Source organism: Medicago truncatula, chromosome 7 (genome assembly GCF_003473485.1).
Source record: "Medicago truncatula cultivar Jemalong A17 chromosome 7, MtrunA17r5.0-ANR, whole genome shotgun sequence".
NCBI classification, from domain to species: domain Eukaryota; kingdom Viridiplantae; phylum Streptophyta; class Magnoliopsida; order Fabales; family Fabaceae; genus Medicago; species Medicago truncatula.
The window spans coordinates 54,816,750-54,838,966 of record NC_053048.1 but is presented as its reverse complement, the minus strand read 5'-3'; the positions used below and the strand labels follow the sequence as shown (position 1 = coordinate 54,838,966).

The window sequence follows — 22,217 nt, the reverse complement described above, 5'->3', positions numbered from 1 at the left end:
AAAAATGTGTATTTAATCTAAACGTGAACCAGATTCATGTACGTTTTACTATGCACGTGTATGGGTCGCGGACAAAGACATAATTTGTTGCGGGAAATGTGTACAATGCTAAAGTCATATGATACTAAGAATTCATTTTATCATTTCTATATGATACAAGAAGGATATTCTTTATTTACACGCTCGATTTGAATCTGCAAGTAAGCTAGGCGTGTCGCAATCCACTAGCAGGAACATATTCATAAAGCAAGGAAATATCAGAAAATGAGATAGATTAACAAATTCATAAAGTGGTAATCACAGAACCAAAAATAATCACAGATTACATGTAAGAACACGAATGTGTATCGTATGTAAGATTTCTGAAGATAAAGCTTGTGTTCAACTGAAATAAAGCTAAGTAATGAATTTTACTATATGTCTAAGGCTATTTTTTTTTACTCACTAGAGAATTGTGATTGACTATAATTGTTATTCTAATAAAAGGATTGGCTACAGAATTTGGTTTTATGAAATCTGAGTATTCAATTGCTAGAATCCAAAACATACATCTAACTTAAACTTGTTATAGATCAGAAAAATTTGAACATCAGTGGAAAAAATAAGATAGATATTAACATGCATAGAGTCAAGAATGAATACATGTTTCGTTATATCCTCGTGAAGACTTGTAGCCTTCTCTTGAAGATCCTCCTTCCAATGCCAGCAGGGAAAAAAGAAGTTAAAATCATCCGCTATATATTTGAGAAAAAAGAAATTCACCATATGTATCATACAACTTACAACAGTTAATTTTGGGAGCAATCCAGTTTTCACTTTTTTCCGTAAATCCTCACAATCTTGCTGTAAGTAAAACAACACAATTAATACGTATTCCAGGATAATAATATTTTCACTGCAAATTATTTACACGTACCTCTGTGAAATCTTCATCGGAGAGCTCAGAGATGGAAATAGCTTTAGGCATGAAGGAAACTTGCAAGAGTATTCCATTAGACATTTGATCATGTTGAACACCTAAAAGTTAAACAAGAGAAATGATCAATCATTTAAAGTACATACATAGAACCAAATATTGAGAAATATAAAGTAGCGTTAAAAAGCTAGCAAGATCTATATGCAATTTATTATACCTATGACTCTCACAAGATGGTATGAATTCCTTAGCTTATGATCATTGGAATCTACTCTGGCTCTAACAAAAGTTCCAACCACCCTACTCGCAAAGCTTTCAGGTTGTTTCGATAACTCGATCACCAAGCTTTGTTTTAGGTAGATAAGCTTGATATTATTGGCATTAATGGATGCAAAACATCCAGGTTTTAATGGATGCAAAACATCCAAGTTGGACAACCGGCTTTCCAGACATGTCTGATCATCGATATCCTTGTCTGCCGAACAATTTTTTTTTTCATCGTGATTTTCCTTTCTAGATGAATCATCTGAATTTTTCGCAATGTGAAACTCGAGTAGAGAATATATCTGAGACTTCAACACAGCTTTCTTTTTAAATATAGGAAACAACTTGTCATCAGGGAGGAATTTCCTCTTGTCTTTGGGATGGTAAAGATTTTTCTCCTTAATGTATTCATATATGAGAGATCTTATTCCCCATTGCATCATTGGTTCGGTTTTGTATCTCCCTATGGATGCAAGGAAGCTAGATAGAGGTCTTGATGCCCATCCGACAAATTCCATTGAACTATACCGATTCTGTTTCTTCAGCTTATGCACACCTGTATATTCTTCAATATTGTTGGTATCATTTTGTTTCTCTTCTTCACCTTCACAGTGAATTTTATGAAGCTCGAGATCTTTACCCTTTCGATAGTTGGGCAGTGCAGCTGAGACATCGTCGTCAGTGAGCCCTTCTCTTTCCTTAACAATGCCCCAGTATTCCTTGAATAGACATTCATATGTTTCTCTGTCATCCAAGGTTATTTTGTTCTGCGTAGAAGGGACAAATTTCCTTAAATATAAGTCGAATATCGTATAAAGTCCCCTCATTGGATGAGATGTGAACATAAAATGTGTTTATAAGTGGACAATTCCAACCTTACAAGCCGGTTTTGTAGGACTAATATGACACTTACTAGTACAACCAATACCAATTTGATTATATCAGTTTCGTTGTTTCAACCAAAAAAACATATGAACTTGACAATTTTGGTTCTAATCGTAGCAGAAAGATATGAACAAACACTTCTTTTGTTTTAAAAATAGTCTAACCTTTCACCATCTAGAATCCAAAATATTCAGATAAAATTGCATATTTACATGAACACGGTTATGAGATGAAATTACTGAAAAGTACATGTTTCAAAATCAATATGTAAATACTAGTGTCCTATGTAGGTAGCTCGGGCGGTGAGCTAAGTGACGTAAAATGAGTTTTAAAAAAAAAAAGGAGGTGAAACTAACATAACCACCACGTTACAAACATTCGCTTCAAAAAGTATGTAAAAACCAACAAAAGCAACAAAAAATTATTTTCATGATCTTGAAAAAGAAAAAATGTTGAAAGTGCACAAAGGATGTTTTAAAAGTCCTAAAACAATTATGGATTAAACAATCAATAAGAACAAATTTGGTAAATATTCTAAAATCAAAGTTATTATCACACCTACCCCCTCAGAATCATGGTCCAACTTTAGTTCTATAATCTTTACTATCTCTAAGCAGTCACAGCACAGTCCTTGAACACCTCTAACTAGAGTAAATTCTGAAGTAGAAACACACTTTTTGCATACAGCATTTGGACAACCAAGGCAACAAAACTTGGAGCGTTTACTGCAGTTGTAGCAACAATGCCTACCTGAAAATACAAATGCATGCAAAACATTACTTTTGATCTCTACCAGTTAACCTCATAAATAAACATTTTCATATATCAGATACATACATAATATAGAGAGAGAAAAATTAAAAACATAAAAACATGTGACAAATAGTACCATAATATAATGTTAAAAAGTAGTAATGTTTTGTTTCAACTTTCAAGTTTGCATGAGTAAATAAAATATTAATAATAAATCCAAAAATATGAAAAGGCTTACCACAAACCCAAGATTCTACAGTATCAAAAAAGGAATCATCCTTTCCAACACAATCAGAATGATAAGCTTTTCCACAGTTCCTGAAATAAATAAATACAACAACGTAGAGATTATGATCATCAAATGAGAAATAAAAAATAAAAAGATGGAGAAAGAAAATGAGTTACTCATGATCACAGATAACAAGTTGTCCACCATCTTTGCATTCAAAGCACCAATTTTCTTCTTGATCATCATCATCATCATCATCAACCGGTTCAGGTTGTTTTCTCTTGATTTTTTCTCTGTTTTGAGCCATTGTAAAATGTGCAGCAGCAAGATAGAGTGTCACGCTCACTCTAGATTCTACCGTTTTGTCTTCAAATTAATGATGATGCTATGTACTTATTATTATTTGTAGCGTGAACCCAAAAAAAATTATCTCTTTTCAATGTATGTACTAGTACTCCTTTCTTGTTTCTACCGATTTTAATCAAAAAAAATTATTTTCAACTTTACTCCTTTCTATCGATTTAATCAATTCGCACAAAAATAAATAGTTTTAAATACCCTTGTCAAATATTGGTACACTTCTTTCAATAAAATCCATCATACATGAAAAGTGAGAGATATCAAATTCAAAGTAATATTATAACCAAAAGATTCAAAGTGGTATAATTAACACTACCGATTAGAGTGTGAAGTTGAAAAAATATTACATTAAAAAGTGAGATAAGTTATTCATTTTCAAAAAAAAATAATTACAATTTGGTCATTTATTGGAAAACGAAGTAAGTAACAAAAGAGAATAAAATAAGAGCTCAAAAAATTGGGCCAAAGCGTTATTTTGCTACATTTAATAAAACTTTAATTTTTTTTTTAATGAAAAACTTTAATTTGTTTTGTTACTTAAATCAGATATCTAACCAAAGACCAGCTAATATAATGGGTTTAATTTAATCCCACCGTGCATTTATAAGAAAATCCATACAAAGATTTCTTAAACTAGCCCATTTAGTGACCCTTATTATTTAATCTAGGCACAACCTTTAAAAAAATACATATTCTAGAAATTATATATTTAAAAAAAAATAGATTACTACCTTTGAAATATCTTAATCATCACTAGTAATTGTTAACAATTTCATTATACATACTGTGAGATGGGGGGGGGGGGGGGGGGGGGGGGGGTAAAGGATGGGGTAGGCATGGTTCGTATTGGTGGCGGACGATTACTAGAGCTTATGAGGGAGTAGGGAGGGTGTGGGAAGGTGGTTAGAGGATAATATTCGGCGGGTGGTGGGTAATGGGAGGACTACTTTGTTTTGGTATGATTATTGGGTGGGGGAAGTACCTTTGAAATTAAAATTCCCCCGCTTATTTGATTTGGCAGTTTTTAAGGAGTGCTCGGTGGAGGAGATGTCGACTCTAGGGTGGATGGAAGGTGGAGGGGCGTGGGTGTGGAGACACCGTCTGTTAGCTTGGGAGGAGGAAAGTGTGAGGGAATGCTCTATTCTATTACATAACATTGTTTTGCAGGATAATGTCAGCGACACTTGGAGGTGGTTTTTAGATCATATTCATGGTTATTCAGTGTGGGAAGCCTACCGGTTTGTTACTCATTCAGGTGACATGGTGGATAGGACTCTTGTGGATGACGTATGGCATAAACATATCCCTTCAAAGGTGTCTCTCTTGGCTTGGCGACTCCTTCGCAATAGACTTCCGGCGAAAGATAATTTAGTGCGGCGGGGTGTTCTTCATGCTAATGATATCAAGTGTGGAGAGGCTGGGTGTGATAGTTCCGAAACAACATCACATTTGTTTCTTAGATGTGACACTTTATGTGAGCTTTGTTCCAAAGTTTGGAACTGGTTAAGTATCTCTTTCATTACTCTCGTTGATCTTCGACATCATTTTATGCATTTTATTGTGATGGCGGGCATGCCTAGAACTTCTCATTTATTTATGAGATAATTTGATTTGCTACGGTTTGGGTAATTTGGAAGGAAAGGAACACCCGTATATTCCAAAACACGGCCTCTACTTCTGTTACCCTTATCGAAAAAGTTAAACTAAATTTGTTACTTTGGTTAAAATCAAAGCAGACATCCTTCTGTTATAGCTATACTGATTAGTGGCAACATTTGTTACTCTGTATGGGAGTTTTGCTGTAATTTATTTACTGTTTTCTGCTGCTGCTTTTTCAATAAGGACATGTGGCTTTGTAAATATTTGCTGGTGGTCATCCTTTTGCATGCCTTGTGCAGGATATATCACCGTGTTTATTATGAAATCTCATTTTGATTTGTTAAAAAAAAAAAGATTAAAGATACATGTTATTTTATTTCATATTTAACGGCTAATTAAACCAAAATTTCTCCAAACATTTCATTTAGTATATTTGTTATCAGCTATAAATTCATCTAATATCTGTTGATTTTTTTATCAAACATAGCCTTTATCTAAAAAACTTTTCCCTACATAATAATAAAAAATTGCCAGATATATATACTTTTTTAAAATATGGCTTTATATGTACTTTTTTGAATTTAAAAGTTTCAAAAACTATCTTTTCAGGTGAGGTTTAGTATGGGAAAGGGAAGTAGTTCCCCATGATGGGAAAGTTGATCATAGTCATTTGATTAAATAAAGAGCACACTCTTATCATGTTCTCCCTACATTGAATTTTTTTCACATTATCTTCACTAACAATTCTCTCTCCTCCAACCACAACCAGCAACTCACCATCACAGTGGGGTCAATATCATCTCCATTTATAAATTTTTCCATTTGTTCTATTTAGAGAGATAAAGACACATAAAAAGTAAAAAATAATTAATGATGGTGGGACCCACTTAGTGATAGGACCCATCACTTATTTTTTGTGTCTATCTCTCTCCAAATTGCAACAAATGGAAAAATTTATAAATGGAGAGGATCTTGACCCATCACAGTGTATTCATCTTCCATTTCCAGATCTTGGACTTTGCTCAAATTAGCAGACTTGATTAATGTTTCAAAAATAGAAAACAAATCTTTAATCTTTAATAGCTTTTCTTTATTACTTCAAATTATTGCAAGAAACACACACGCAAGAAATCTTTTAATCTTTGACCTTTAACGAATCATTTAATCTTTAACAACTTTTCTTTAATGATTCACAAGAGATTTTGTAAGGAGAAAGACAAACTGAAGATAGAAAACAACACAAATGTGTTTTGAACAAATCGTTATGGGTTTAACAAGTTGTTGTTGTTGGTGTTTTATGTGTGTGATGTTCATGGTGATGATGGCTGGGTGAAACCAGAATGATGGAAGTAAATGCTTTTATTTGGTGGTGGTGGTGGTGCTGCTGGTGGTGGTGGGGGGGACATGGAAGAGATAGGGGAGGAAAATCATTTCATTCCCGTGTAGAATAGAATTCTAGATCTAAAGGATGAATAAAGTGCAGGTAGACCATGATAAGATCAATACACCTCTTTAATCTAATGGTAAAAATCAAACTTTCCCATGATGGGAAAAAACTTCACTTACCCAGGCTAAATGCCACAATCTTTTTAGGCTTTTCAATATAAAACTTATTTTTTAATTTCATTCTAAGTTCTTTAACTTGTACCTAAAGGCACAATTTAACATGACCTAAATATAAATTGCATTCAAATTTCAGTTAAATAATGTTGAAATTCAATGTGTTTAATGAGCACCTATTAAGAAATTAGACAATATATTATATATTTTTTTACAAATAAGTAAATAACATGTATTGTTCTTTGAACCCACTTGGGTTGGTATGGTAGTGTTTATTTGAGTCTGAGTGTGCTATTCTTCAAGGTTTCATGTTCGATTCTACACGGTGTCAATTTTGGCGGACTAATTTAACTTATTAAAAAAAAATACATGTATTATTGCCACTTCAAATTCAGATATCACTCAAAGGGCTTCACTAATTCATAATGAGCCCTCTAATTTGTTAAAAATACAATTGTTCATGTTCATTCATTTAATTCATAATTATTTTCGACTCACTCTCACCATATACCTGGTTTGATGCTCTTCAGCAATATAAGGGTTAAAAATAATTTTTGAAATAATATAAGATTGCTTAGCGACGATGTCGCATATTTAACGAAACATGATTGGTAAATTACACGGAGTACAAAAATTAGGGTTGAATAATTAATAAAATTATTATGAGCAACATAGAGCCAAAATTTAACATTCACTAACTTAGATTTTCTAAATAAAAAATCCATTAAATATATTTAACATAATAAAAATAACATACTTTTCTCAAAACAAATATCTCTTAATTTTTTTATATAAGATCCTATTCAAAATACCTTGTGGTGGAGAGAGGTGTTCTTCTGGATACTTCTCAACAATGTGTGGGGGTGTGGTAATCTAGAGGACAATGTTTATCTATTTCTTTTTCATTGAGATTTTTTCTGTCAACTTTGGTTTGTTGTGTACGATTGGTTAGGCTTCGTCTTGGTTATGTCGCTTAATATTTCAGTTCATTTAGCTCAGTTTGGTTCCTTCGAAGACTTTTTAAAACACAAGAAAGATATTATTCGTTTAGTGTGGTTTGCTTCACCTTGGGTTTTATGGAAAGAAAGAAATGCAAAAAGCTTCAAGAATTCACAAAATACTATTCATCAATTGCTTGACAATATTAAGGCTCAATCTAATAGTTGGTTGAAAACAAAGCACAAAAATCTTGCTTTTAACTATGATTTGTGGCGGACTAATCTTTTAAATTTATTGTAATGATATTTTATTTTTATTCTTACCGGTTTCTGTTTCTGATGTAACTTGATTATTCTTTTTACTTCTCTTTAAACGAGGTAAGTAAAGACTAAAGAGGTTTGATTATTAATATTCAATTTTAGCTTCTTAAAAAAATTACTATTAAAAAAAAATTATAGCCACCTATAGCCCAAAAAAACATTTATTTGAATCTTAAAAATCGACATGGATAAATCAAAATGATAAAAATGATTGCGAAAAAAATAACTACGAAATAGTGTTCGACAATCGGTGCGCAACTATCGAAGGTAATAAAGTAAAGTTTGACGGACGTGTCTTTGGTTATGCGGCAGTGAGAATTAATTTTGATTAAAATTGAGTTTAACTTAAAGTGATTTGCATGTAAGATAATGTTTGGATATTTTGTGTCAAAATTGATTTCGGAGGTGGAAATTACTAAAATGGGTTTGAAGATGTAGATCAACTTTCTCATTCATTTATTTTGGTAATATTTTCTCAATCATTTATTTTTTATTACTACCAAAAAGTCCATTATTTTCCTCGTCAATAACCTCTAAACAATGGCACTGTAGCATATAACAGATAGAAATCAGCGCATGATGAAAAGGGTAAAGCTGTAAAATATTATCATATGACTTCCATAAAATCGATTGTAGCCAGACGCAAAAGCTTCACCTGTAATCGATTTTGAAAGGAAGAATCACGTTTCTAACTGATTGCCAAACATCCTTTTTAAAATGCTATGAAATCCTGTTTGCAGTGAAAAACGCCGCAGAACCAAACAGGGGCGGAGTAGTTTTACCAAAAAGCTATAACCACCTATTTCCCAGAAATCCCAAAAAACATTTCACCATCGTGATTCTCTCGTTCGAACCACCCACGCCGCCGTTCACCTCCGGCGGCACACTTAATCTCCGACGTTCACACTTCTCCTCAGTTCCTGCGATTCAATTTCTTCACTGAAAAATCAAACACTGAAGAATCTCGAAAAATCGAAATCAAAATTTTAGCATCGAATTTTTTCCTTCATTGTTGCAATTGTTGAGAAGAAAATGGGAGCACCGAAGAAAAGCGCTGCTAGGGTTTCAGAGGATCACGACGAGCTTGTTCGTGTTCCGTTACAAGCGATTCTGTTAGCTGATAGTTTTACTACCAAGTTTAGACCTATCACTCTTGAACGCCCCAAAGTAATTTCTATTTTTTTTTTTGTTGATTCTTGCAATATTCGTTCATGGTTAACATGAATTCATTATTGTTTGCTTGAATTGTTGAATTTTGATGCGTTTATTCATTATTTTTGGTTGAATTTATGAATTCATTGTTTTTGTTTTGAGTTTTTGAAATGTGATATATCTATGAAGCACTGACACGAGACACTGACATTGATATGACACTGGCACGACACTGATGATAATTTGAAAAGAAAATTACATCATTCAATGTAATCATATGTGTCGGTGATCAAAAGTGTAGGTGCTACAGTGTATTTGTTAATTTAAGGTGCTATTTCCATTGGTGATTGTTGCGATGATAAATTTCACATTGGTTAATTTGAACATTTGTGTGGTAAGACTAGATGGGATAGGATTAGAAATGACAATATTAGATAGAGAGAGTTGGAGTACCAACTATAGTAGAAAAGGTGGTTGAAAATAGGCGTAGGTGGTTTGGGCATGTATAGATGTAGCTAGGAGAGTAGATCAGATGGAGGATTGTCAGATCACTAGGGGCAGATGAAGACCGAGAAAAATTATAAGAGAACCTATTAGGAAAGATTTAGAAATTAATAAGTTGGACTGAAATATGGTTTATGATAGAATATTATGGCGTAATTTGATCCATGCAGCCGATCCCGCTTAGTCGGAAAAGCCTTCTTTGTTGTTGTTGTTGTCGTTGTTCGTTTCAGCATTCATATTCATATATAAGAACAATTTCAACATTCATATATAAGAACATGGATTTACTTATTTGAGCTTATGTAATGACATAAATTTTGTGAGGCTTTATGGAAATAACTGATGACATGTTTAAAAACTGTTTTCAGCTTATTGTCATCAGTTCACCATATGAAAACAGTTTATAGCTTATATAAAAACAATTTAACTTAATTTACTTTTGATATAGAAATAGGTTATACATAAGTGGTTATCATGATAAGCGCTTATGCTATAAGCTGCAAATAAGCTGTTTATCTAAACAAGGCCTTATTTGTTTGTTAATTTAAGGTGCTTTTGCCATTGGTGAATGCTTCGATTATAAATTACTCATTAACATTAATTCATTATTTTTATTTGAATTTTGATATATTTATTTGTTTCTTGATTTAAGGTGCTTTTGCCATTGGCGAATGTTCCAATGATAAATTACACATTGACATGGCTTGAATCAGCTGGTGTAGAAGAGGTTTTTGTTTTCTGCTGTGCTCATGCGAAGCAGGTGATTAACTATTTGGAGAAATCTGAGTTTAATCAACCTAATTTTACTGTAACAACTATTGAGTCTCAAAATTGTGTCAGTGCTGGAGATGCACTGCGTGTTATATACGAGCGCAATGTGGTATGTATTTTCTTCATTTCGTTCTTCAATTTCAACTTATGTCTGAAAATTTCTAGCTATTGTAAATATGCTACATTGGTAATTCACATGTATTGTAAGACTTTAAAAGTTGATATTATAATTTGAAGTCTGTATTGAACAATGGTTGTTGTGTTCTTGGTTAGAATTGGTTTTCAGTTAAGAAACCAGGATACATAGTATGATATGGGTACAATATGACACTGATTTAAGGATTAAAGAATTTTTTTTGAAAATCAAGGAATGGCTAAGATATGCTAACAAAATACATTTGCATTACTTATTTGTTGCTCATTAATACTTTAATATTTTAATAGTTAATATATGATGATCACAAGTAATTGTGATCATCCAACAATAGGCTTAGTGACATATGTTTTTCACATCTGTATCAGAATATATTATTTCTACTATGAATGTGTTGGCTCCGCTGGGTAAAAAATCAGATTTTAGAGAGAAAGAATCAAAGAAACACATGCAGGGATTTTTCTGCAAGGGAGAATTTCCCTTTTCCAACTGAATACAGTTTTTATCATGATCAATCAAAATGAATGGATCCCAAACATGGGGGTAACAGTATTTGTAATCTCCCTTGCTGCTACTAACTACTAATTTCCAGCCTTTCCCTCTCTAACTACTAACTGCTGCATAAACTTAGTGGTCCCTATTCCTTCTAGAGAATTTTGGAATCTCTTGGCTCCTAACAGAATGTGTCACAAAAACATAATTTTTTGTCTTTAGTTAGTATTTAGTAAGATGCATTAAAGATGTATCTTATCTGGATGGCAATAATGTCTTTAGTTGATAATATGTTTCGAAGATGTACCTGAGGAGTATTGAGGGGAATATTTTTAGTAAGAATAAAAAATATTGGATACTTTCTGGGTACATATTCTAGGTACATATCAGACCCATATCGGTATTAAATGCATGTTAGGAAACAATACTTTCATTTTTGAAGTATTTGGGCTTCCAAGCTTTTAAGATGAGGTGTCTTCTTACATGTAAAGAACCCTAGCTACCTCCTAGTCTAGATAAGGTTATGGCTTTCTTAGAATTGAGTTCTCTTTTTTTGTTTTTGTAATAAACAGATTTTGGTCTTGTAAAAGATAATAAGTCATTCTCACCTCTTGTTTCATTAGTAGTAGCAGCATAGCTGTATGATGAGAATTTATGTATGCTCTGTTCTATTGGTTCTTTAGAGGAACAAGGAAGCAATCAGAACCTTACATGTGTCATAGTAAATTGTTTTTATAATTTGGTGAATTATTTAAAATAGTTAATACAGTTTACACATCATGCTGTTGTTGTTTGTGACTGTCTGAGTAGTGATTATTAATGTAGTTTCTTTTCACGTTTTTACTAATTTAGTTTTGTGTAGTAACACTATTGGATAATTTTCTATTTTGAAGATACAAGGAGACTTTGTCCTTATCAGTGGAGATACTGTAAGCAACATGTCGCTTACTCAGGCACTTTTAGAACATAAAGAAAGGAAGAAGAAAGATAGTAATGCTGTAATGACCATGGTTATTAAACGGTCCAAAACTCATCCAGCTATCCATCAGTCTCGACTTGGTACCGATGAAATTTTCATGGCTATTGATCCTAATTCCAAGCAACTTTTGTATTACGAGGATAAAGCAGACTTCTCAAAAGGCACTCTACATCTTGAAAATTCATTGCTTGCTGATAATCCTTCCCTCTCTCTGCACCATGACAAGCAGGTTGAGTCCCTTTTTTTCATATCTTTCTGCTTTGCTTTCAGGTTAACTTCATGCTAAAGAGTAATTGGTTTGCGGCTACGTACTCGTAAAAGAATTATTATTGGACCAAATGCATGTATTTATGTATTTTTAGATATTCATGACCATGAAAATAACATGCAGTTTAGTTCAGGCTCAGTTAACAATACCTGTGATGTTTTCTCCTAAAAAAAAATACCTGTGATGTTTATTGTCAGTTCAACCTCATGATTGGGCTATGCTAGGAAATAATTGTTTGATTCCCAAATGAGTCAATGATTTATTACTATCTGAAGTTTATTGTCAGTTGATTACAGAGCTAGTTACTGTTATTATTAATGCTACTTTGTTTGGTCATATCTCCCTCCTGAGAAGCTTTATGAAACTTTCTGAGGTCATTAAGTGAATGATTTCTTTTCTGCAGGATTGTTACATTGACATCTGCTCGCCGGAAGTCCTTAGCCTATTTACAGACAATTTTGACTACCAACATCTTCGGCGTCATTTTGTCAAGGGACTGCTTCTTGATGATGTAATTTCTCTTCCACATGTTGAACTGTCATGAATTATTGTTTCGTAAGTCCTTTTGAATCAGCTTATCCTTTTTAATAGATGGAAAAAGCTTATCCTTTTGCGTGAAAAAAGATCTACTTGTTTATCTCTTACAGGTAGACCTACATTTCGTCTGAGGTGCCTTGTTTGTTGAGAACATTTAAAAAATTGATTGCTCTTTCGTATTGATAAACTGTACATCAGTTTAAAAAATTGAATGCTCTTTCGTATTGATAAACTTTACATCAGTACTGAAACACTTCAACAGTTTATGGACTTGCATTGGACATTTAGATTTAGAAAATATCTTTTGTTTTTTGCACATGTCCTAAAGCTCATCATTTATTTTCCAATATATTCTTTTGTGGCACTTATTCTTGATTTTAGCATTCTGTATGCACCTCATCAACATTACCTTATATTTCTTTCAGATAATGGGATACAAAATTTTTGTTCATGAAATCCGCGCAGATTATGCTGCAAGGATTGATAATTTCCGAAGCTATGACACTGTCAGCAAGGATATAATTCATAGATGGACATATCCACTGGTACCAGATGTTATGAATTTTGGCAACACAGCTACTAAGCTTGAAAGACAGGGAATATACCGTGGCTCAGGTATGGATTAAAGTTTTGGTGTTGATTGGGTGTGTTGGTGAGAAGTTTATAACATTAAATGATAAAATGGCAAGCTTATATTGGCTCTAGTTTCCAGTTATATGTTTTCCTGTTTGCTTAATTCATGCTGTTCATTATATATAAACTTCATTTTTCTGAAAGATTTAGTCAGCAAGTAATTATTGTATTATTTCATAAAGAAAGTAATTATCGTATCACCCTTGTAGATTGCTGGGTCAAAACTAATTTTACCTATTGTGTTGTTTCCATTAATTGAAGGGTTAAATATGTTTTTGGTCCCTATAAAATTGGGAACTTCTAAGTTTAGTCCTTACTTAATTTTAATAGGTTTTTTAGTCCTTACAAAAAAAAAATTACTTCTAATTTTAGTACCTGTTACAACTTAAAACAAAGTTTGTTTAATTATCCTTAAACTCTTAAATTTTTGAACAATGTTTTTAAGACAAGTTTAGAACACTATGAAAGGTTCATCTACCAAAATTTAGATTTTTTTAACATGAAACGAATTAAATATGAATTTTTTAAAACGGCAAAAGTTAAAGATAAAATTAACAAAATCTGGACGTAGAAATCAAATTTTGCGACAATTTTTTGCAGAGGAACTTTTAGTAATGTTCTTAACACGTCTGCAAAAAATTGTTTAAAAACTCAAGAGTTTAAGCATAAATTAAACAAATTTGAATTGAGGAGGGACTAATACTGAGTGCAGATTTTTTTTTTTTTAAGGACTAAAAAAACTATTAAAATTAAGTAAGGACTGAACTTAAAAGGTCCCAATTTTATAGGGACCGAACATATTTAACCCTTAATTGAATGTATGAAGTTTTGACAAATTCTTTTCTCCCCTATCAGATATTTCGCAAGCACAATCAGCTGTTGTTGGCCCATTCTCTGTTATAGGATCTGGCACCAAAATTGGCAAGAACACGAAGATTTTAAATTCCGTCGTCGGAATAGGATGCAAAATCGGGTCAAATGTACACATAGAGGGATGCTATATATGGGACAATGTCACCATAGAAGATGGCTGTGAACTTAGGCATGCCATTGTATGTGAGGGGGTGATTATGAAATCAGGATCTGCTCTGGAACCTGGTGTTGTGCTGTCTTTTAAGGTTTGATACAATTTTAGTACGCATACTTTCCATCCTTCATGTTTCTCATATGTTTGGACTGCTTTGAAATTTTTCACACTTCACCACAATATTCAGGTGGTCACTAAATCTAAGTATCAATATCCTTTAAACTATATGCTTTAGTTGATGCTTGAGAATAATTGAAGCCTTTAATTTTTGGGTTTAGTATTTTAGTATTATTATAATATATTAACCATTATTAGTGGTCATAATTTTCTTTCTTATGCTGCTGTACATATAACAATCTAGTGATTTATTTCACGTTTGATGATCCTAAGTGTATGTAAGATGTTTGTGAAATTCTCCGTGCTTGTTTATTTCTGTTTTTTTTCTTCTCCTTAAATGGGAATATAGATACTTTTTTCCAGTTATTCTTCGTAAGATGGAAATATAGGGACTTAGTTGTCTTCCATGTTTCCAGGTTGTAGTTGGGCAGGAGTTTGTTGTTCCTCCTTATTCACAAGTATCTCTACTACAGCAGCCGGTTGAGGAAGATAGCGACGAAGAGCTTGAATATGCTGATAGTACTAGTGGTATTGCTGAATTTTCATAAAGCTTTTGACTGTGCCCTATTATTATTGAATTACATTATTAGCAATTGGAAATGAGATATTGCTGCTAGCATATGAAATATTGCCTGGCTGATAGTGAGGAAGATTTTCTTTCCTTAGAACTGAATGAATTGGTGGTATTTAATTCTTCAAACATGTATTTTGAGCTTGATTAGTTGTTTTGGTTTTAAAGAAGACTTGATTTGTTTAATTCTAATAAAATAAAAAGAGATACCCAGGTGCATACACTGAATCTTTTATAAATATTTTGGATTGGAATAAATTTATGTAATGCTTGTGAGAGAACCCTGAGTTCCTGTACATGTGTTGGCCCAATTACTGGGCCCAATCCACACAAGTACAGCTTCTAGAAGCCTGTAGAAGCTGTGGGAACACAAACATTTAGAATAATTATTGGAATCAAGGAAGAATTTCAGTTATTAAACAGAGGGAATCCTAGAGGGTGAAGCAGTCAGAAAGTTTCTTAAGAGTTGTTTAGGAGAGAAGTTCTCTCTGGTCTAGGAGCTTAACTCTGGTTTATCCTCTCAGTTTTCTGTTTTCATCTTTGTAAGAGCTTTGAGCTCATCATTTTCCAGTTAAATAATACAGAGTTACCTTCAAATTTATGGGTTCTATCAGCTTGCCTAAAGATTTTTTTCTTGCAAAGAATTGGATTATTGCATTAGTAAAAGTTCTGAAAAACAATTGCATTAGTGTTTTGGTCAAACTGTTGTTGAATGAGATGTAATTGTTTAGCTAATTCTGGTAAGTCAGCATGTTTTTGAAAGTGAAATAGTCACTATTGAAACATTTTCTAACTTTGTTGGCTTGAGTACATGGGTCAACCTCTCTTGTATGGTTTTCAAAATCCAATTTAGAGATGCTGTATAGATTCGAGTCCTTTTGAATGAACGGTCTCATACAATTTTTCTTAGTCTTCCTCTTTCTCTAGTTTTTCTGAGGAAAAAGTGTTCAGATCATCGATAAGTGCATAACATTTAAAAAATATTTATCATTTAAAAAAAGAATGGGAGTTGGAAGACATATATACCATGTATTTTGTTATTATAAACCATTTTCATTTATCAAGTTTGATATTTTTGCCTTTTCATCATTTAATTTATAAAAATATATTTTATATTTAATAAAGTCGAGGTCCTTAACTGTAACTGGTATTTGATAAAAATTTAGGTCCTAAAAAAACACATTACTTGATTTTCATGCTATCCTCCATTGAGTTGTAAGTAAATTTATTTTCATTATACTATGTGTGGATGTGGATATGTTTTTTGTATGTGGATAGGTTAAATGCATATATATAGCTTTCAGTTACCATTTTCATTTATGCAGCCATCACCAGCACAGTGGATAAGTCAGATGGAGAAACTGCTTCTGAATTATTGGATGGACATTTTACCCCTGCTTCAGAGGTTTGTTCCAGAAAGCTTCTTAATTTATGTTGTTGACCATTGTTTAGCTTTACTGCTGTCATTTTGTTTCTGTTGATATTTAATATAATTGTTACTGCCAAATAACATTTTAGAGATGTAAGTTTTCTGGTTCCGTCAACCAAATTGTAGAATTTAATTTCCTTTTACACTGGATACATGTTGTCTGTTCAAATGCAATTTTATTTTTTTTGTTGAAATCTATTCGGTTGAGTTGTCCAGCCTGAAGATACTAAGTAACTGTTTGTGTTAGAACTGTGTTCTATTCGGTCATTGTTTTCTTCATTGACGTGAGAGGGAGATGGGCTAGTTTATGACTGTTGCACTTAAACTAACAGATCTACACAGGATAGGAGTGCCTCTAGCTTTAATTTCACCTGTGCTTGTTGTAATTCAACTCTTTGTTGATTTTGTTATGTGATCCCTGTTTTTTTTCCTTTCATCATGAGTATATAGATTGAAGTTTTTTTTTTTGGTGGTGGCCTTGGTTTGAACCCCACCTTGCATATATTATGCGTTGTCCCTACCAACATAGCTAAGCTCACAAGGACATATTGATTGAAGTTTGAAGCTGATATATGGGAGATGTCTTTCTTCTGAGCACTGACAAACTTATTCGCAATATATTATCTTATCTGATTTTTCAAGTATCGTTGGTAGTGTATAAACAATATATCTGGAGATTGCTTAACTCCAACCTCATAATTTGCTGATACTTTGTGTTTCTTGGTGAACAATTCAGCTGGATCATGCAAATGATTGTAGTGGATACATGCTGTGATAGATATGTTCTGTTTAGTTACACTAAGATTTGATTGATAGAATTTTCATTTTAAAGGGAATTCATTGTTTCTTATTTTACTTTCTTTTATTAATCAGCTAGGTTTTGGTGGGGCTGGTTATGTTTGGCCAAAATGTGAAGGAGGCCATGAGGAAGAGTGGAGGCATTCAGTGGCGCCTATTACTGAAGATAAAATTTTGGAGGCAGTGAAAGCTATGGAAGATGAACTGGAGTTAATTCATGATGGCAGTATTCTTCCACCTTCTGGGGAGCTGATACCTAATCCTAATGATTCAGATGACGATGACAATGATGATTTAAGAGATGACTTTGACAAAGAGGTGAGTTTTTTGACATATAAACTTACATCGGTTGCATTTTGTGGATATTCATTTTTTAATATTCTGTCATTTGCAGGTTGAAGCAACTTTTCTGAGGGCTGTGCTTGAAAACATACAAGAAAACCATTTGACTTTAGAAGTCAATTCTTTGAAGTATGTAATATACTTATGTCTATTATTTGAAATTGAGTCTATTATTTTGATTTTCATGATCCCTCTGTATTTTGGATGTTAAACATATTTTTGAATGTGTTAAGCCTTTATAAAATACTTGAGTTTCCTTCAGTTTTCATGTCCGAACTAATAATAACATGATAAAGCTGGCAGTGCAAGCAGCTAACAGACTTATAATAACTGTCAAAGTTGACAGTTATTCTACTAACCGACTCAACGGAGTTAGGATATCCTATAGATACATATTAACTTTCTTAAAATAAACTAGATACAAACAACAGAACTATGGTACATAACAGAGCAGAAACCTAGTGCACAATAACTGTAACACAAGCACTAGTCAAAGCTTACTACATACAGTCACACATTACTCTAGTCATAGACCATCCAACCTCAACTGACCCTATCTAAATATATTAAAGAACCAGTGTTCAATTTTATCTAGAAGCTATGCCATCTTCATGGAGTGTGTTCATAACTGTTATCTTTCTGGAACTGCAATTCTTTGACTCTGGTGTTCTCGTCATATGTGTTGATTGTTTTTGTTTAATGACACTTTGAATCTGCATTCACTAGGAACTAATTTGTAGAAACATTGTTTTTATTTGTTAGGTTGTCATACAACAAGGTAGCTGCTGATTGTGCTGGAGCTTTATTTTATGCAATGATGAAGTATGCTGTAGACTTGCCCCATAGTTCAGCTGGTGAGCTTTCATCCATATTCCTGTTGTTAGAGTCTTTTTAATCTTTCCCATTTATTTTTTATCAGGCATAGAATATGGTTGGAAAACTTGGCATCTTGGGAAAAACCTATCAGATATATTTAGTAACAAATTATGCAGAATGTTCAGGTTACATGAATTAACTGGGAGTCTCCAGTGAGGAAAGTGTTGAATCAAATAGAAGATACTGGAATTGAAAGGGGTAGAGGGATACCTAATTAAATATAAAGAGAAACCACTATGAGAGTATAACTTGACTGTAACTACTGTATTATCTATAGTTTAGTCATTCAACTAAGTGCTGAACTGTGTGCCACTGGCATAAGTTTTTAGCTAAATCACTTACAGAATGCAAAAAGGTTCTTACATCCTACCTGTATCATATTCATTCGAGGATTGAGTGCAGAAATGCACTTCTAGTCTTTTCAAGTTTTATCTCATTCTTGAGTTCTCTGAAACCACTGCAATAGCGCTTGCTCTATATGGTTTTATTGAAATTTTGGTTTATGACAAGTACGTTGGTGTTAGTATCCATGGAGCTGACTCCTCCTAGTGGGGTAATGCTAAGTGGTTCATGCCCAATCTTACTTTCCAACATGTATATATGTTGGTCATATAGTTATATTTTGAACTCTCAGGGATTGCTTGATGATTTTATTATTGCCTTTGAGATTAATTTTTATTATTGCCTCTGGGATTAATTTTTCAGATGGCTTGGTTCAGAATGTTCATGTTGTACTTACTAAGTGGAAAAAGGTTCTTGCATCCTATCTGAATGATACGGACGAGCAGGTGCATTTGTTAATTCTTTCTCCTTGTTGAAGTTACTCATGTTCATTTGCGTAGTGTTCTTTAATTTGAAGAATTACCAATTGCATTATTTTTTAGTTTAATCTGGATCTTTTTTGAGATTATGCCACTCTTCTTTTATTGTGATTTCATCATCATGACATCATCCAATGTTCATTTATTAGGCTTCGGAAAAAAAAAAACTATCTTTTGCAAACAAACTCATACGTCCAATTTTTTTGCTCCAGATCGAAGTGATTCTAAAATTTGAAGAAATATGTTTGGAATCTGCGAAGGAGTTTGCTCCATTGTTCACAAAGGTATTCTTATCTTTTACTGGTTAGGTTATTGAGTTGTCCTTATTCAGTTGGTAGCATGTCAGAAAGGTTATCTAAGTATGAAGTTGCTGTATATCGTCTGTTACTATCAAAAATAATTTATATATTTCATGAATTAGGCTTCTTAATGCGTGATGTTTTTATGCACCTCAGAAAGAAAAACTATAACATGGACTCAACTTTAGACAGTGTTATATCCTCTGGTCATAGGAAAATACTTATAAGATGAATCACAACTGTTCTGTCTAAAGCCAGTGAGTTAATAATGTTGTGAAATGGATTTTAACACAATTGAAGGTCCAACAAATTTTCAAGCTCCCCTAACACAATTGAAGGTCCAACAAATTTTCACGCTCGCCTACTTGCTTTGCCGACGAAGTAGAGTTATTTTGTTATACTGAGATCTCCCATTTTCATGCTGTCTATATACAGTACTTGTAAAATGATTGGAGTCAATAGATTTATATTCTCGCACTACATTGGACTCTCTTTTCCCTCTTGTTTTGACTCCTTAACTGTTTTCAGATTTTGCACTACATGTATAACGAGGATATTATTGAAGAAGATGCTATTTTGAGTTGGGAAGATGAGAAGAAAGACGCGGATGAGGCGGATAAAGTATTTGTTAACCAAGCTCAACCATTAATTCAAGTGAGTATCTTCGTCTATTTTTACACACATACAAAACTAATATTATGTTACTTGCATCTTCTCAACTATCCCATGAGATGCATTACTTTCTTATGTGAGTCATTTATTTATTCTTGTCTGTAGTGGCTAAAAGAGGCTCCCGAAGAAGACGATGAAGACGAAGAGTAGAAAGAATTTTGAGGCTAGGACATCTATATATTTGTCGAGGTGCTGTCATCTTGGGAGCTCAAGAGGGATTCTTGTGCATTAATCTAACCTTTGAATTCAAGTGTGATTCTCTTTTCACACGGTATCCGTGTTCTTTTCAGTTAGGATTCAATTTAGGGAAACACCAGTTTTGGGTCATGTATTTTATTTAATAATTGCCTTAAATGAGAAAGGAAAAAAAGGCCAATATAAATAGGCTTTATTATTAGAAGAAAAAGAAAGATTAAGGTATGATTGTTTTCCACATCTTCGATAACCCAATCCCTTTTGCAATTCAATTTTAAGGTTAATTAAGTTTTTGGTCCCTATAAATATCTGCAGTTTTGTTTTTAGTCCCTACAAAATTTTCCGTTAGTGTTTTTAGTCCCTGTTAAATTAAAATTTGTTTAATTATGTTTAAAATTTTAAATTTTTTAATGATTTTTTACTACTTGTTTAAAACATTATAAAAGGTTCCGCCATAAAAAAAAAAGCTTAAAATTTTATTTTTAGGTCCAAATTTTCGTTAGTTTTATCTTGAATTTTCGGCATTTTAAAAAAATTATATTTAATTTATTACATGTTAAAAAATAATAATTTTTTATAAAAGAGATTATTATAATGTTCTTAACATGTCTGTTAAAAATTATTTAAAAATATAAAAGTTTAAGTATAATTAAATAAATTTCAATTTAACAGGGACTAACACATAGTTTTAGTCCTTGTAAAATTAAAATTTGCTTAATTGTTCTTAAACTTTTAAATTTGTAACATATTTTTCACATACTTACTTAGAATTATACAAAGTTCCTCCGCAAAAAAGTAACTTAAAATTATTAGGTCCAAATTTTCATTAATATATTCTCGAAAATTTGGCTTTAGAAAAATATATATTTAATTCATTACATGTTAAAAATTTTAAAAAATTTACAAAAAAGTGTCTTACAATGTTATGAACATGTATGTAAAAAATCTTTCAAAAATTTAGAAGTTTAAGCATAACTAAACAAATTTTAATTTAACAGGGACTAAAAACATTAACAGAAAATTTTGTAGGGATTAAAAAGTGTGTTTACTTTTATAGGGACTAAAAACAAAACTGCAGATATTTATAGGACCAAAAACTTAATTAACCCTCAATTTTATATGAGCCATTTTCTTGTTGCAAATCCTATATAGTGACTTGTAGCATTAGTTAAGTAGAAAATGTTATATTCACATCAAAATTTTGATATCAAATACGTCGTCATTTGATTTTTGAAATACGTATCAAATGTTTATTTTCCAAAGAAAAACGGGCCTAAACGAAACAACCTGATTTTGAAAGATGATTCAACTCCACGTATTGTGTATCTAGTCGACAAATTATTGGGCAACTATCTCTGGACTATATTTGATATCATTAATGCAAAACTTGTGTAAACAGTTTCGATCGACACAATTAAAATCTTAAAACACTTCCTCAAATCTTTTTTGCAAGAGTTACGAGTCTGTAAAAATTGATGTGTTTGATCAATAATATGTATAGAAAAACTTCGTTAACTATCACTGAAATTAAAAGAATATTTTAGCGTTTTCTAATTCTCTTCCTTAGCAATGCACATCCTAGAGTACACGTTCGACTCTGGTCATCCATCACCCCCTCCATAGGCTTTGCGCATGAACACAATGTGACTTTACTTCATTTACTTTGCTTTATTTGTTGTCCATTTATGATAGAGATAGACATAAGTGGTAGTTAGAAGGGTCTTTTTTTTAAGTGAACTCCACTAATGAGTCATA

The 22,217-nt window shown here is 32.5% G+C and overlaps 2 protein-coding genes across 3 annotated transcripts; one reads left to right on the top strand and one right to left on the bottom strand.

Annotated features, from left to right (window-relative positions):
- Positions 1-39: 39 nt before the first annotated feature.
- On the bottom strand, positions 40-3,423 carry LOC112416462 (zinc finger CCCH domain-containing protein 44). Its single transcript, XM_024770300.2, has 8 exons — positions 3,224-3,423; positions 3,057-3,136; positions 2,628-2,815; positions 1,134-1,947; positions 917-1,017; positions 784-843; positions 643-693; positions 40-224 (listed from the first exon to the last, which is right to left on the bottom strand). The coding sequence occupies exons 1-8, from the start codon at positions 3,352-3,354 to the stop codon at positions 147-149; spliced, it is 1,503 nt and encodes a 500-aa protein (XP_024626068.1). The 5' UTR covers positions 3,355-3,423; the 3' UTR covers positions 40-146.
- Positions 3,424-8,424: 5,001 nt separating this feature from the next.
- Positions 8,425-20,734, top strand: LOC25499712 (translation initiation factor eIF-2B subunit epsilon). 2 transcript variants are annotated; one of them, XM_013595113.3, is made up of 15 exons: positions 8,425-8,992; positions 10,134-10,361; positions 11,792-12,106; positions 12,549-12,656; positions 13,108-13,297; positions 14,171-14,433; positions 14,876-14,987; positions 16,356-16,435; positions 17,333-17,575; positions 17,652-17,728; positions 18,362-18,453; positions 19,181-19,263; positions 19,509-19,580; positions 20,124-20,249; positions 20,373-20,734. In XM_013595113.3, the coding sequence occupies exons 1-15, from the start codon at positions 8,858-8,860 to the stop codon at positions 20,415-20,417; spliced, it is 2,169 nt and encodes a 722-aa protein (XP_013450567.1). In that variant the 5' UTR covers positions 8,425-8,857; the 3' UTR covers positions 20,418-20,734. The 2 variants fall into 2 exon arrangements, with proteins under 2 accessions (XP_013450567.1, XP_024626310.1); XM_024770542.2 differs by having other exon boundaries at positions 10,134-10,241; positions 20,373-20,667.
- The last annotated feature ends 1,483 nt before the right edge of the window (positions 20,735-22,217 follow it).